Source organism: Plectropomus leopardus, chromosome 2 (genome assembly GCF_008729295.1).
Source record: "Plectropomus leopardus isolate mb chromosome 2, YSFRI_Pleo_2.0, whole genome shotgun sequence".
NCBI classification, from domain to species: domain Eukaryota; kingdom Metazoa; phylum Chordata; class Actinopteri; order Perciformes; family Serranidae; genus Plectropomus; species Plectropomus leopardus.
Window position 1 is genome coordinate 13210183 of NC_056464.1, and position 16666 is coordinate 13226848.

The 16666-nt window shown below is 39.8% G+C and overlaps 1 protein-coding gene across 2 annotated transcripts in view; it reads left to right on the plus strand.

Moving 5' to 3' along the window:
• LOC121954162 (MICOS complex subunit mic25a-like) overlaps nucleotides 1–14430 on the plus strand; it is a 63183-nt gene extending 48753 nt beyond the window's left edge. Inside the window, exons 8-9 of one of the 2 annotated variants that reach the window (XM_042501520.1) lie at nucleotides 8638–8657; nucleotides 14121–14430. In XM_042501520.1, the coding sequence (XP_042357454.1) occupies nucleotides 8638–8652 (15 nt within the window). In that variant the 3' untranslated portion in view covers nucleotides 8653–8657; nucleotides 14121–14430. The remainder of the gene's footprint in view (nucleotides 1–8637; nucleotides 8658–14120) is intronic. The other variant, XM_042501514.1, reaches the window with a different exon arrangement.
• Nucleotides 14431–16666: the final 2236 nt, after the last annotated feature.

The following is a 16666-nucleotide window of genomic DNA, read 5'->3' on the forward strand; positions in this document are numbered from 1 at the left end:
AATACAGTCACCTTTTTAGAGCTGATTATTTTCTTAGATTTTATGGAAACATTTACGTAGCTATGCTGCTGGGTTAAAATAAGAATACTTGCAAGTACGCAAATGACTGAGATTGGGTCAAATGGAGAGGGAAGACAAGCAGAGCTACCATCGGAGGCTCCCGATCAGTCAGCGATAATGAAAAGAAATGAGTGGGCAGTCCCAAGACCCCTCTGGACACACAGGCAGCTGTCCAGTGTGCCTGTCTATAAGTGGATCTGACAGAGCCAGCAGCTTGGCAGAGCAGAGCACTTGGACGAGAGTTTTAGGAAAAGTTTTACTATGGCTGCAGGTAGTGAAGGGTCAACAGAGAGCAATGTGCACTGCAGAGTGTGTCATAAGAGAGTGCACTGACTGGATCATATTTCATTATGAAATATAATATTCTATAGACCCTGGAGGAAACATTTTGTTAAGGGTGAGACTGTTAATAATGGAGGTTTTACCTTTCCCTGAACAAGGTGCCTGTGTGCTCGTTCCAAAAGTGGAACAGAGGGTTTGTTTGTCAAGGAGGTAATTACATTCACCTAACATGACCACATCATGTCCTGAGTGACAATATGAAAAATAACATAGCAAAAAGACGCATTTTGGAAAAGTCATTTGGTTGCAGTTTTGACAAACAAATTATTGTGTCATCAGGAAATAAACAGTTTAATAACCAAATGTCTATTTTTTTTAAATATTAGATATCTTCTTTAGGAGCAGCACTTTCTAAATTCTTTTACATTAACACTGGGCCAACATGCCCATTGTAATTTTGTAATTTTCAAAAGACCACTTAGCTGCTGCAGTGAAGGACAACAATAATACACCAAAATATTTTTGAGATGCACTCTGGCTTTTCATAGGTAGATAAAATTGCAAGTGAGTTAGGAAAGACATACAGTGTAATTGAACACAGTCATTTTTCAGCTTTGTGCAACAATAACATGACTGCTCAATAGGCAGCAAAGCCTCTATCCTGCTGAAAACCTCCCGACAGCTTAAAAGCTCTGTTCTTTTGTTATCTGTATGTGCTTTTAAGGATTTTCTAAAGCAGATGCATTCTTCCCTTTGATTAAAGGGAGAATGCTGTATTTTTCTCCACAAAATGAATCTCTGTCTGAAGCTGATACCTTACGCTTGTTGCTTTTCTTGGACATAGTTATCGCTCTCTCTTTTGTATCTTTCTGTTCAAGAAGCTTGACACGTATAAAATATCATCTTTCTCTCTTTCTCACATTATTTTCTGTATCATGAAGTGGTGTAAGCAAAGTTAAATTTTGTGTTGAATTAATCCTGGCAGCAGTCCCTTATTGTTTTGGCATGGATCACTTCTGTCCACCAAGCTACCACCGACTTGTATGACTTTCCAAGAGTTTATTCATATATGCCTTAACTGTATATATCTGTTTCTCTATGTCAGCCTGTCTGTTTGTCAATCAATCTGCCAATGAAACGAGCGGCCTGCTTATCTGTCTTCTCTGCCAGTGTCTTGATCTGAACATCACTAGAGTATCTATCTCACTTTTTCTGTCTACCGCTTGAAGTCCACCCAACTCACTATCTACAGTGGCACAGCCTTCCTTATATGTCACTCAAAAGTTCTTTTATGTCTTATGATTCATGCACACACACACACACACACGCGCATTCGTGCGCGCACACACACACACACACACACACACACACACACACACACACACACACAATTTTCACACATACTGCCCTCTGCCATCCATTAGAGACAGTTGCTTCAGGATATGGCCTTGCACCTCCTCTCTGACAGCAGAGGGACAGGGGGTGCAATAGCAGCGTCTCTTGTTGGGCCATTGTCATGCATATGTCACCTTAAATGTGTGTGTGTGTGTGTGTGTGCGTGTGTGTGTGTGTGTGTGTGTGTGTGTGTGTGTGTGTGTGTGTGTGTGTGTGTGTGTGTGTGTGTGTGAGGGATGCAGGGTAAATGTCAGCTCACCAAGGCCCTGCGTTACCATGAAGCTTTGTGTCCCTTTTTGGTGTGACATTATCTTCATATACTGTCACTAAATGGTCATTGTCATTGGAAGTCTTTATATTCAGTGTGTGTTTTTCAGTCCTTGCGTCCGTGCGTTCCAGCAAGTGTAAGCTCATGAGCGAGTTTGCGAGTCCACCCTTTGCCTCTCATCATCTATTCTCTCTTTCAAACCTCCTTCTCAGTGAAACAAAACACAGGCGTCCTCAAAGTCACATTCAAGAACAAACGTTTCTCAAACCACCACTTACTGTAAGTGTCACCCCTCCCTTCTCTGCAGTACTCAAAGGCTTCAGTGCCAACCATTTGCAGAATGCTAGTGCTGTGCCATTTAATACCATTAGCAAGGGCCAGTGGCATTGTAGCAACACTTGCCACTGTATCCCACATACTTAACCTCCTTGAATCCGTCGATCTCCTGAACGCAGTATTTGTCTTCTCCGATGTGTAAGTGTGTGTGCACATGTGCCAGCCTCTGAGATCCTTTGTTAAGTGCCACTTTAGTTCTGCCTTGATAACCATGACAGACCACAGCTTTGCGGAAACAGTATGTGGGTGCATTTGTACTTGTGTATATGGTGCCATATTGAAAGGTAATCAGAAATCTATTTATTCTCAATTAAAGCCTTTTAAAAAGGGCAGTAGCAGTTTAAATTTGGCTCCTGTTTTCAACAGGTTAAAAATATACTTGGAGGATTCTGATTGCTCTTTGCCTCAGTTATATATTGTATTCCAATTAGGACTGGTTACCAAACTCTGTATTTCTGATTAGATCACATGTCCTTTATTGTCCTCATGGGGAAGTAATTTTGCTCAGGTCAGCACAACACAGAAGATACAACAATACATAACCATAACATAACATAACATAACATAACATAACATAACATAACATAACATAACATAACATAACATAAATATATACATAACAATAACATAACATAACATAACATAACATAACATAACATAACATAACATAACATAAACATAACATAACATAACATAACATAACATAACATAACATAACATAACATAACATAAATATATACATAACAATAAATATACAAATATAAATAAATATACTGTTAAGGGTACCAACCAAATTATTTCTGTACTAATAAGTACAGATTTATGTTAATCCATTGGCGCCAAATGTTGACACTTGAGAGTGAATCTGGGTGAGAACAGCTGTTTTAGACAAAGTAGGATGGCGGCAAAGCGTGATGAAGCCTTGAAGCGAGCCACTGAGCTCCAAGTCCAGCAACAGAGTTTTGCTGAGCCGCCGGCAGAAGCGCCCTGAAGCTGGGAGGCCGGCCATAGAACTTCACGGTGAGCCAAAGCCATTACTGCAGCACAGATCTGCTGCGACAGTTTTGGTGTCTGGTATATTTTCTTCTCTGTATTATTTTAGTAATAGCATAGTATCACTGCTAGACAAGCAGACACACATGCACACAGACAAGAAGACAGACAGACAGAGACAGAGGATTAGCTTTGTGTGATTAGAAAAGGGCGGAGGAGCAGAATTGCTTTTTAGTCTACTATTTCACCCCTGCAGGTTGTTCAAAAATTCAATTTTTGTTATCCTAGAGCAATTAAAGTCCGAAAAAAAGGTAGATACCAGTCTCAGAACCAGAACCAACACTGGAAAAGTTCAAATGTGAACAGTGACCGACATGAAGTCCAATGCATCAGCATTATCAATGGCCTCAGAAGTGACAGGTGAAATTAACAGTGCTTCGATGCTGACACCCCTGTGCTAGAAATAGACTTGTAAATGAACATGTTGTTAAGCACAAAGCAGAAAAATAGAGCTACAGAGACAAGTGTGAATCTGTATAAAGGTTACAGAGGGACGAACCCCCAGAAGAGTTGCTGTCTACGAAAACACCAAGGATTACATTCACAGTCGCAACAACCTATGATGTGGTGAAGTAAAAACCTGTGTTTGAACAGAGCAATTAAAAATCCTTGTGTCTGCCCACAGCAGTGCTCAGACATGTCTGATCTGGATGTAAATACAGCTGGTGGTTTATGTGCTTGGCATCAGCAAACAAGATTAACAAAAAATAAGATTATCTCAAACTATTTTGACTCTCCAACTTGATTCAGTATGAAGTTTGTGCTGTTTCACTTACATCCAATTTGCGTTTTACATTGCAAGGACATTTTGTCTATGCTCACTTTTTTAACCTTAACCCTTAAATCTGTTTCTAGAGACCTAAGAGTCCATTGGTTTAGCTACTACATGTTATGAGCAGTTTTTGCTTGTCAGTGTGAATTTCATGCATTTGGTACTCACCTGGACTGAAACAAGAGGGCATGCATTTCCCAGCATGTAAAAAACACCTCTGCCAAGTACTGCATCCACCCCTTAACTTTGTCTCTTGAGACCAAGGAGTCAGATACTTCTACCAGCACATATTTTTGTCTCTTTTGGCTCGACAGTGTGAACTTCATGCATGTTGCAGTCTTCCCGGCTGAAATAACAGGAGATACAAATCAAAGCTACTCTTTAATCAGTTACCAGTAGATAATGTGTCTACCTCTTGAGTTTCTTTTCAGATACTTTGGAATCAAACAAGTAAAGAACAGGATGCCATTTTAAAAGTAGTGATGACTTCCAAATATACCCAAAACAGTTATGAGAGGGGCCCTAGGGCTAAACTATTGAAGACTGTATTATTGATACGATCTAGCATTACTGTTTATAGGTTCCTCACAGAGTGAAATCGGCAAACATCAGAGCAGAGAAGCTGCAGCAGAAACCGCGTGATGATAACTCAGAGATTACTGGAGTTGACAACAGTTAGGTTTGGTATTGTACATGCAATAAAACCTTCACCAGTAAAAAGGCAATACTATGAATACGTGTTCAACAAGCAAAAACATGTAGAAAGCGATACTTTAATCTGCTCTGTCCACAGTCTCTTTTGTTTTATAAAATCTGATGAAATGACAATTCCAATACTTTAATTTAATGGTTTATTGACTTACATTACCTTTTATTTTAGTTTGTACAGATTTTAGAGATATGAAGCATTTGAAGATACTCTAAGAAATGACATCACAATAAGCAAAATACCAATGCAGGCATTTGCAGACCCCTACCTTTGCAGTGTTAAAAGGTTAAAATAATTTTTAAAGCATTATTTAGCAAGGGAAAGCACCTATATCATTAAACCGCTGAACTGATAAGGAGTATTAGATGTATAAAAAGACTCTTATAAAAAGGTATTGAATTTAACTTCAGGAATCCTGCATATATCCTCTAGAATAAGGCAGGAGTTTGGAGTGCGTGGGGTTGCAGATGAATCCTGCCGCATTTAAGTGCTTTTCTCTTAATGTCACCTCCATCAGTTGTGCTGTGTGTCTTTGTGTGTGTGTGTGTGTGTGTGTGTTGCATTTCTGTGTATGTGTGTCAGTATCTGTGCATCCTCTGTATCGGTGTAGAGCTATTACCCCTTCTTCAAAAAATTTGAGTTGACATTTTCCACACCAGGCACTTTTAACCACAAACTAATTCACAGACGTTTTCGCAGGGAGCCGTCCGTCTCTAAATGTAGTGCCAGCAGCATCTTAAGTACCTCTCAGACAACATTCAGTCCTAATAAAATGTTTAGACCTCCATTCTCCATGAAAAAGAACTGAATAGCTTTAGTAATGGCAGACGATTTCACTCGGCTATTTGCCTGTCTTCCTGCCAAAGTAAATCCAAGCAACAAAAAAAAAAATCAAGATGTCTTCATTCAAACCTGTTCAGTTTGTCCAGGTGAAGAAGTTGATTGATAGGAATGGGAATCCTGCCATTTCCAGCTAAAAAGAGGGGAGAAAAAAATGAGGGATGAGTCTTTGTAGCGGGGATGAAAGAGGAATAGAAGGTGCCTGTCAATGTGGGAATGGATGGAGACTGATGAAAGAGAGGAAAAGTCGGAGAGATAGAAGCTTAAGAGTGCCTGTCAGTGAAGGAGGGTTAATGGAAAACTGTAAGAGGGAGATACAGTAGGGGTGGATGATGGGAGGAATGTAGAGAGGGTGAATAAAGAGAAGAGGGTTTGTCAGCCAGGGATGGCAGAAAGTATGGAAGGAAGAAGAAAGAGGAGAGGATGATCTGTCAATCACTCCTGTATAAAGAAAGAAGAGGCTGAGACAAAAAAAAAGTACGATTTTAGGACTGTAAAATAGAGAGGAAATAAAAAATAAATGTGTTTTTGTGTAACTGTGTGTGTGTGTGTGTGTGTGTGTGTATGCATGTATGTGTATGGCTATCTATAGATGCAGGTGGTGAACCCCACTGTGAGCCTTGGCCTGCCTGCTAACTCCAATCTGATAACAAAGCCACTCTATTCAGCAGCAAACTGGCCTCTCTCTCTCACACACACAGACACACACACACAAACACACACACACACACACACACACACACACACACACACACACACACACATGCACAGATTGTATATGTAATATTCCTGTCATTAATATCTGCTTTAAATAACAAGAGCATTCTCTGATTCTAGCTTTTGTGTGATTGCAACTCGCTGTAACATTGTAGCAAAACTAACATAATGTATATATGTACTTTTTTCTCTGCCATTTTCATTCTGTTAATACCTATTGTTATTTAAATTACTTGCCTTATAGGGTTTTCTTTCCACATCTCATACCATTATTCTGCTTTGGCAACATGTGAAAACGAAACATTGACATACCGCCTGCGTTGTTGTGAATTTCATATAGCCATACACACTGCCCACACAGTCACACATGCTAGCTCACATATTTCTCTTTATGTCTCTGTCTTTCCTTCTTTCCATCCCACCTCTCCTTCACATCTATCATCTCCAAGGCGACCACTCCATGACGGCACAGGCCACATAAAGATTAGCTGTTCTCTCTTCATGTCCCTCCCCTCCATCCTCCAACAGTCTCTTTTTCTCTCTCTCTCAAATCTATAAAACACTCCATCAGCATCCAGCTAAACATCTCATCCTTGCTGCCATACTCCACTGAACTGATCGTCATCTCTTTAACATGTGATCGATCTCTAAATTGTGACAAGGGACTCACAAGGTGAAGACAGAGGTTTTCTCATCATCATTATCATATTGTTATGTATGTAAGTAGCTTGATCTCACGGATTATGTGATGTCGGTTTATGTACAAGGGTATGTTTTTTTTTCTGTGAAGGAAATAGCATAGCATAGTATATAAGAAAATTATGAGAAATATAATTGACAAGCAGTATTGCTGTAGTAATGACATTATATTGATTAAAAAAAAACTGATTTAATCTATTCAAGATTAATCTGACAGCACGAACAGGAAAGAATGAAAATAGAAGATTATCAGGGTTCCCATGGTGGAAACGTGGAAAAGTCATGGAATGTCACAATCACATTTTTCAGGCTTTGAAAAGTCAAGGAATTTGTAAAAATCATTGAAAGTTTGGAAAAAGTCATGGACTTTTGTGTAATAAAGTTATTATAGTAGTCTTTTGCAAATAACCTTCCATGTAATGCAATTTATTTTCTGTGGCTATCGATGTACCATAGCTCTAATATACGTTGATGTGTGTGTGTGACTTAGCTTTAAACTGATTCTGCGTCCCAATTCTACCAGTTAAGTATCAAATTCTCGCCCCCTATAATCTTAATAACTTTATATTTTTTTCCGTCATTGAGCTCAGTGACTGAGGTTATTTTTCTCTCCATGTCTGCATATTCTTTTTTCAATTTTATTTGACTTGTAAGTATTTTTTCAGTAGCTCTGAACATTGCTTGATAATCCATCAAACAGTTGTTTAAACCAGAATTTGTGCCAATCCATCCCGTAGATGTACTTGATTATGCTTTGCAGATAGTTTAACTTTTACCAGCTGGTGTACAAAATGAAAAGTCAGGAGATCACCAAAGCCATCAGGACTTATCCCCAGAGCACCATGAATGTAGCAATCCATTCAATAGTTTTCAAGATATTTCTGTCTGGTCCAAAGTAGTGGACTGACTGACCGCCACTGTGGCTAAAATCATTCAAAAGCTAATGAAATGTGGGAGGCCAGAATAGTAGCATTACTTAGGGCATTTAAGTTGCTAATGTGCTTAAACATGTTTGGAAAAATCTGCCCTTCGATTCTTTTATTAGCTTCCCCTAAAAACATTTGTATATCCACCTTTGTTATTCACTGACTTTTCATCAAATTACATCAGTGACTGTTTCTAGTACATTAATTCAGTGATTGTACCTTTAACTGTTTGATGGCTAATGATTTACAGACTGAGCAACTGCATGCCAGACAACCAACCGACACACCTATAGAGTGAATCAACAGTTAAGATGGTCCTGTAGATGTAACAAACTAAGAGACTGACTGATTAAGAGGCTTCCTCAACTGACTAACTGACTGACTCGCTGTCTGTGACTGTGTAATCAGTGTAAGTCTGTGTGTTTATAAAGCAGCCATAGCCACGGCCACTGTGTGTCTGATTGACATCCCTGCCTGGCAACTGTCTCTGTTCCTCCAGAGAGAGGGGGAGAACTGTTAGCACTGAGCAGAGAAGACAGTTATTGATTTTCTACTTGTCTATTATTTTTGTTTTTTGCAGGGAAAAGGCAAGTAAGCAAGGCAAGTGTGTTTGTGTGTGTATGTGTGTGAGCGCCTCCTTAAACATGATGCAGATGTGTTTACATGTGGGTCTTCTGTCTGTATGTAACTCACTACTTATGACTGGTGTGAACACACCCAGTGTGTGTACAGTGTTGCTTCTACGCTGCTGCTGTGCAAAGTTGGTTCCCAGCCAACAAAAAAACAATCTATCTACTGCTCACACTGCTCACTAATTGGATGGAAACTGGCAGGTGGACGTAAACATGTGTTTGTGTGTCTATACGCTGTGTACTAGTGTTTTTGTGTGTACCACATCTAACCTCAGCAGACACTACTCCATCTCAGCAAGAATCAGTCATAATGAAGTAGAAATAGTTCCAAATCATGTGTATAGGATGAGAAAGCATAAAATAAAAGAACAACAAATTACATTGTGTTTATTTTGACCCCACCATAAAATTACTGCCATGTAATGTCTACATATTAGTGCTTAGATTACTCAGAGAGTCTAAGATCTACGTAATAAGGCAAGCATAAGGCCTGTGCACATCTTGTCTTAGCAAGAGACATTATTGGAGCTTCAGTGTGCAACATCCAGCTGATATACTGTAAATGGGGCAAACATAATATTATAAGCAGCTTTCAGTACAACGCAGTACAGTTAAACAGCTCCACAAGCAGCATCCTCCAGAATGACAATAAAGTTGAGTCAGCACCTCTTTAAAAAAAAGTTCTAACAAAAGCTGAACATTGTAACCTTCATGAAGGTAGAATTTATTGCAGGGCTGTTGGATTAGACTGCATTAGCTTCAGCTTGGTGTACCTAATAAACCGGCAACTGAGTGTGTGTCTTAAATTCAGTGCAGACCTTGAGCTTGAATATTTGGCTGCCCTCCTGCCCAAGGTGTCGTGCATAAAAAGCTTTTCCTGTCTTTAAATTATCCAAGTGTGGATGGCGGCAGTCCAAATTTGGACCTGGGGCACCAAATTGAACTGTGTGTACTGTGGGGGGTGCAAGGGGTCAGTTTGAAATTCAGGAACTACCTCATACACTATGCATGAGGCATAATGTCCCATCACACTGCTGTATATGAGTGTGGCAATACCTACACACACTGCCGCCACACACTCACACATGCGTGCACCTGCACACATGTTAATGTGTAGATAAATTCCTGCACACATAAACGGAGCTACTTTCACACACGTTTTCATGCAGACGCACACCGTCCCCCTTTATATCTCAGTACGTGAGCGGAACAGTAAAGTTAAATCCCCTTGTCACATTTGCCGCTCATCTCTGATTCAATGGCACAGGCTGCGATGCCCTCGGATGCACTTGGCAAGTGAACAGCTAACCTGCCCGCCAGCATATCTGCCTGCCAGCCGAGCACTGAGGTAGTTAGCATGCCAACTAGCCCACCCAGCAGCCACAAGCTAATGCTTCACTAACCCTGGGTCGCCCTGTGTCTTTCTCTATGACTGTGTGTTTGTATGTGTATTGACACAAGAGGTGTTTAGTTTTACCCCATTGTGTTTCTGAAACACAATCAGCTGTCAGTGTTTCTTACTCTACACCAACACACATAAACAAATCTAAATAAAACTCCATCAATGCATTTTCTTCTGCTTATCCAGGCCGGCTTGCAGTGGATGGCTTATCTAAATTTAAAACGCAGCATTCAATACCACTCTGGAATCTTTACCACTTTGTCTTAAACTTTAATCCCTTCTATGCACAACTTAAGTTTGAGTTTATCATTAACTTATTGCAGAGGCAATTTATTTGCATCAGCTAAAACAAGACAGAAAAACAAGCAGTACATTGCAATTTACATTGCCACATTAAAAATGCAAACATAACATGCACATGACCTACACTAACAATGAGTCTTATTAATGAATTTAATTGCTAACGGGACAAAGGTGTTATAGATTCAATGTTTATTTTACCTGATTGGACCAGATATTTGGTTGGTGGTAGCAAACACCTTAAGCAAGAGGGAGATATCCTTCCCCCGTGTTGTCCAGGGGTCATTCTGACCCCAAATGAAATCTTTTGCTGTCAAAATATGTTTTCTATACTTATGTAAACAAGGTCTATTGGCCCTAAATTCCAAAACGAAGGGAAAAATGTGTGGTAATGGGTTGGACTGAAGTAGGACTAAAGGTGATTGACAATTTACACAATATGCTTTGAATGACCGTCAAACCAGGCAGGGTCATTTTTGCCCCCAGAGGACTAAAGGTGTATGGCAATTGGGAGGACATTATGAGGATTAAAGTGGCTGATCACAGTCAGAAGAACTAGTCTTAGTCATATGCAGAGCTTGTACAGCCTGCATTAGGATAAGCTATAAAATATCAAAATCGTACTGGGGTTGTGCATTGGCAAGAATCTGGTGATGAGTTACCTATCACGATATATGGATTACAATTCAATATATCACGATATACTGCAATATTTCAAGCACAGCGATTTATTGCAATTTTTTAAACTCTTATTTTAGGAAAAATGTCAATGCTAGCGGTGCCCGCCTTACTACTCTGCCTGTTTCATAGGCCTGTGTTCTTTGTGTTTACGCCAGTGATACGTTGGAATGGAAGCGAAGGAGTCAAGTGGCAGATGATAGATTACAACACAGAAGGATTTAGCAGTTGAGGGTATAAACACAACATAAAATGAGCCTCTGCTATGAATCTTTGTATCTAAACTAAACTTAACAATCAATACAGAGTCAATAGAGTATCACGAAACATAATATTGTGATGTTCAAGTGTATCGATACTTTCGTACATCCCTAAATTCTAGGCTTGTTAAAGTAAAGGGTTAAGTGACGCAGTTACGGTATTAAAGAGGTGTACTGCAGAGCTATAGATGATGTAGATGATAGTCGGACCAGATGTGGAGCTAAGAGGAGCACAGTGGAAGGATTTTTTTGCAATCAGGTTGGATAAATTGTCAGTAGCCAAGTTAAGACACTAGTCTAATTGAAATAGGCTTATAATACACTGATATTAAATTTAAAAAATCACTCAATCACTAAAAAATGATATTACCTATTGCTCCAAGCCCTGCATCAGCTGCAGATATACACCTAGCACACACACCACCTCTCTCTGTTCCTGTCATCTCTAATTTTGCACTGACTAATCAATGAAATACCATTCTTTTCTACTCTTTTCCTTCAACTTGTACGACCGCAGCCCCTCTCTCCCTATTCCACAGTCTTCTTCATGAGCAGTCTCTCATCTGCTGCTGTCACTTCTGCACTAAGGACTGGTGCTATGGCAACAGTACAGAGTCCTGATAAGCAAGCAAGAGGCAGTTACAAGCTTTTAGATTTTAAGGTGGAATGAGGAAATAGAATAAAAGCCAAAAATTGAAAAGCTTTGAAAAGCTCTGATGTTTCTTAGATGCACTGCAGGTTATAAAGAATAGTTGCAATGAAGTGCCTTGCTGAAAGGTTTGGGGTGGTGGGTGGTGGGATAATTTCACAAAAAATCAAAATATTGCAACTGTTGGATTATTGTTCTCATAAACCACTTGGGACTTTCCCTGCGGCTACTATGATTCACTTGATTAGAACTTATACGTGTGTGTCTGTGTTTTTCTGTGTTGTCGCGTGGAGTCTGTGTGCCTCTAAAGGAATACAGTACATTATGTGTGTTTCCATCTCTTACACTTGAGGAGACAATTTTTTGACCAGTGAGCTGATTAAATGCAAGTGTTGTGCAAGCCTACATCAAAATTAACCTTAATTTTTCTTAATGTGGGTTTCTTATAAAGGAGCCATGTTTCCAAGTTACTGAGTATCATCTATCAGTCAGGAAGAGCCCCAAAATTTGCAGTAATGGCCTCAAGTTTTTATTAATGCTCAAAGATTTGTCAAAAATAAATTCTCCATGTTTTTAAGATTGGGCATGTAGTCTGTTACATAATTATAATTTAATCATCAGTACAATGCACGTAGAAGAGTTTGCATTGTAACTATTGACTCCAAACATTTACTCTAAATTTATTAAAAAAAGATGCTTTAGCAAGAGAGATGAATAGTTTCCCACTACAGCCAGTAAAAGAAAGCATTGGCTGTACCCTATAGGCGAACACCATGCTAGTTTGCCTTGAGTTTCTTGCTGGAGGAAAAATATTTGTTGGGTTCTACACATGCAAGATTAGGCAACTATTTGATGAAATGTTACTACCCTTGTTAGTCTGCACCAGAAATTCTAGTTGATTAAAGTTATTGTCAAATTTGTTACTATTTTATGCGTTTGTGTTCACCCAGTGAAAATGATGTAATAATCAGGCAAATTTCCATATGTTCTTTACTTAACTAAAGAATTTTTTTTCAGTTAATGTTATATGTTGAGTTTTATCATGCAACATGTTTTCGGGCTTGTAGGATAATGTACACTGTTCATAATGCACCGTGCCAAGTGCCACATATTTCATATATACATTGAATAATATTAGTAACGGTTTCATATGGCTTTGATAATATCCACAATAGTTTTATGAACAATTTGTTGCTTCTGCTCAATTTTAACTGTTTCATGAGTGTTTTCGTTCTTTCATATCACTTTCTGCCATAATTAGTGCATGTACATGGGTTTTTAAACCCAGGAAAGCCCACTAAAAGTAGGCAATATACTCGTTTCCCATTGCAAATGACCAGAGCTGCGTTCACAGCTTTGACACAGTCAAGTATGCTTTTATATCTGGGTGTGTGTGTGTTTGTATTCTTTTTTTAACTGGTGCGTTACATTTGATGTCGAAGACAGGCTGAAAAAAAAATGGCAAGCAGCATGGGGGCCAGTGAAAATGTTAGTGTGGTTACTTCTTCTTTATGTCTCCTACAAATTAAGTCTCTCTTTCTATCTTGCTGCAGTCTAATTTGGAAAAATGTTAAAGTGCCACTTGGATGGAGACGGACAGTATTTTGCAATGGCACATCATTGTATCTCACTTGCAAAGGGGATAAAATTTGCACGTCAACTTGAATGTCATATTTCCAACACTGCTGATCGGAGCTGGAGCCAATAAATGCCCACGATGACTGCAGTCATCTGACATTGGAGTGAATGCTGATCGCAACCCTTTCCGTTGAATACAAAAGCCTGGTGTTAGCCAGTTTTATTGGTTTAAATTTCTGTTTAGATGTCAGGAAAACTAGTCGAAACTTCTCTTGTTGGAAATGCTCTTTTCTGTCAAATGTAGAAGTTAGTTTTCAGGAAAATAAGAGAAATGCTCACCTCTCCCTTAGTAATATTTAAATATTCAGAGGTGATACTTTGTTGGCATTTTAATAATATGCATTGTGACTCTTTGGCTGCTGTCTTTTTGTGTTAGGGACTGGTATTTCCTGTGATACATCTTAACTTTTTTGATTTTCCCCTTGGGTCCTAGGAATTTTAAATTTGTAATTTGACGTGTTTCTCTTTCTACCCTCCTCCTTGTCTCCCTCTCTTACCTTTCAGAGTGCGCTGACGAATCACGGCTAAGAAACCCAAAGAAAGCAGAAGCAAGAGGAGACGTGAAGAAGGAGAGAGCATATCAAATCCGTCCATTTCTCGCCTCCCACTGTCCTTCTATCCATCCATTTATTTATCCACCATCACTGAATAACCCCCTCCTCTCTCCCACTCACCTTTCTTCTTGTTTTTTGAGTGTATTATCTTGACATGTCACTTCAGAGTGTATGATGTGTTGATTTATTGTTACATTGCGCTGGCACACCCCAGCCGTCGAAGAAATAAATCCCAGTGATCTGGTGGTGATGAGACTGCAGGTTGTGTGTCTTTGTGTCGTGTATGTGTACGCGTGCGAGTGCATGCAATGCGGATGGCTGTCTCTTGTCACGGCACGCTAATAATGCTTCCACTACTGAAAATGGGGTCGTGTGCACCCTTCTGACAATGCTGCACAGGCCCAGGGGCTTGATTGTGTGCCGTGCTCATGGTTTCATTAAGAGAGAGAAGGAAACGGAGAGTGAAGGAAATAAGGGATAAATGAAGTGGGGGACAGATGAATAGTGAAGTGTATTAATATGCGTGTGTATGTGTGTGTGTTTCATGTGTTTTTTCACTGTAGTGAACCCATGTGCGAAAGTGTCGTCATGTGAGAAGTGCTTGCGTGAATTCATGCACATGAGCAACACACCGGACGGGCCACATATTGTCCCTGCTAGCTGCGTTTCCATGGTGACAGCAGGGGTTGGTGCTAGAAGCAAGGTGTGGAGGAACCTTCGAGATAACCCAGAAGGTCAGCTCACAGAGCTTCGGCTCACGGCACTACAGTGTACTCACACACTTAACCCTCTACGTGTGTGTGTGTGTGTGCGTGCGTGTGTGTGTGCGTGTGTGTGTGTGTGTGTGTGTGTGTGTGTGTGTGTGTGTGTGTGTCTGTGTGTGTGTGTGAAGGAGAGGGACTCAGTTAAGATGCATTTCCACTTATATATGGACATGGTTGGGCAACCTCAGAATGACAGAGGCTTGTTATCGCACACACACACACACACACACACGTATTGCACACAGTAAAACAGCAGACACACACAGAATATGAATGGACTTGAAAATATGCCCTCATACTTGTTCCTGGATATAAACACACATTGGCACAAGTGGTAGTCAATGTGAATGCAGTAGAGTGTATCTGTTAATGATAGCTGTGAGGAGTGATCTATTGATCATGGTTTGACTCTCACTTGCCACCATGGTATTGATCGTGATCTAACATTCACAGCGCCACTGACCGATCCATACAATATATGCTCTATTATAAAAATCTAGCAGAGTGAGACCAATGCAATTGATTTAAAGAAGTATTTCACTGCTGGAAAGATGACCTTTTAATAAAACTAGGCCTTCTGTGCAGAAGAAAGATGCAAACACTTTTGAAATTGGTGCTTCATGACCAGAGAAAAAGAAGGCTTTTGCCCAACAGGTAGAAAACCTACGACTACCAGGATGCATTGCACTGCTAACCAGTTAACCCACCCACTGCTACGTGTGGAAAAAATAGCAGCCAGCCGTCAAGAAACAATCTTGTATTACAGTTAAGATGTAAGTTAAAACATGTTTCTGAAAGCATTTGAGGCAAGAAATATGTAACTCATTGACAGAATCTTGATTTATATTTGATCAGCTGCTTAGTTTTACCTTTTGATCTCATTTTCGGCCTCTGTTGTCACTGTGCAGGAAACGGTATGGTGACCACTACCTGTTCAAAAACACTTTGCTGTTACAGCAAAACAGGGCATTAAAATATATTTTTGAAAACATTTTAGACAAGGAATAGGCAACACAGTAACATAAATTGGATTTATTTTAAACAGCAATGCAATTTTTTTATCGTTTGATCGGATTTTGGACTGAGTTTGTGAGAGAGAGAGAAAGAGGTGTGGGTCTGTTTCTTGATCCACTCGAGCAACAGCCCAGGAGAGCTGGCTGAACTCCGCCAGATGACGTGTTTTGCATCAATTCACGTCATTCGGTAGAGTGATATCTGGGCAGTGGTTAGATGGGGGAAAGTTTATCACAGTTCATTTACACATACTACCCACAATGTTTTGATACAAATCTGGTTGAAAATCTGCAGAAGAGTGTGTGCATGAGTGTGTCTATTAGTCTCTCAGTCCAGTTCTGTGTCTGTGAGCCAGCCTCCAACCGCAAACTCCACTTTTTCGCCAGGGATTAGGCAGCTCTAACCCAACAGACATGATGCACATATTACCTATATTAAAGCCAGCACCATATTAGAGGTTTCAGCCAGTGACTCTCATATCCCCTCCTCTCTCCCTGACATTTCTTTACAAATACCAGCCTCTATTCACTCTGTTATTGCCTTCTCCCATTCAGCAATTCTCTGATTAAACAAGCTCCTGAAAAGCCTAGGCACTGCTATCTGCCATTTGGCTTTTATTAGAAACCCACCCCCTTTAATTAAATTGGCTGAATTACAGAAGTATCAGGGATATTTCACCAATATATGGGATAAGAGAGCACAATGGGTGGGGAAAATG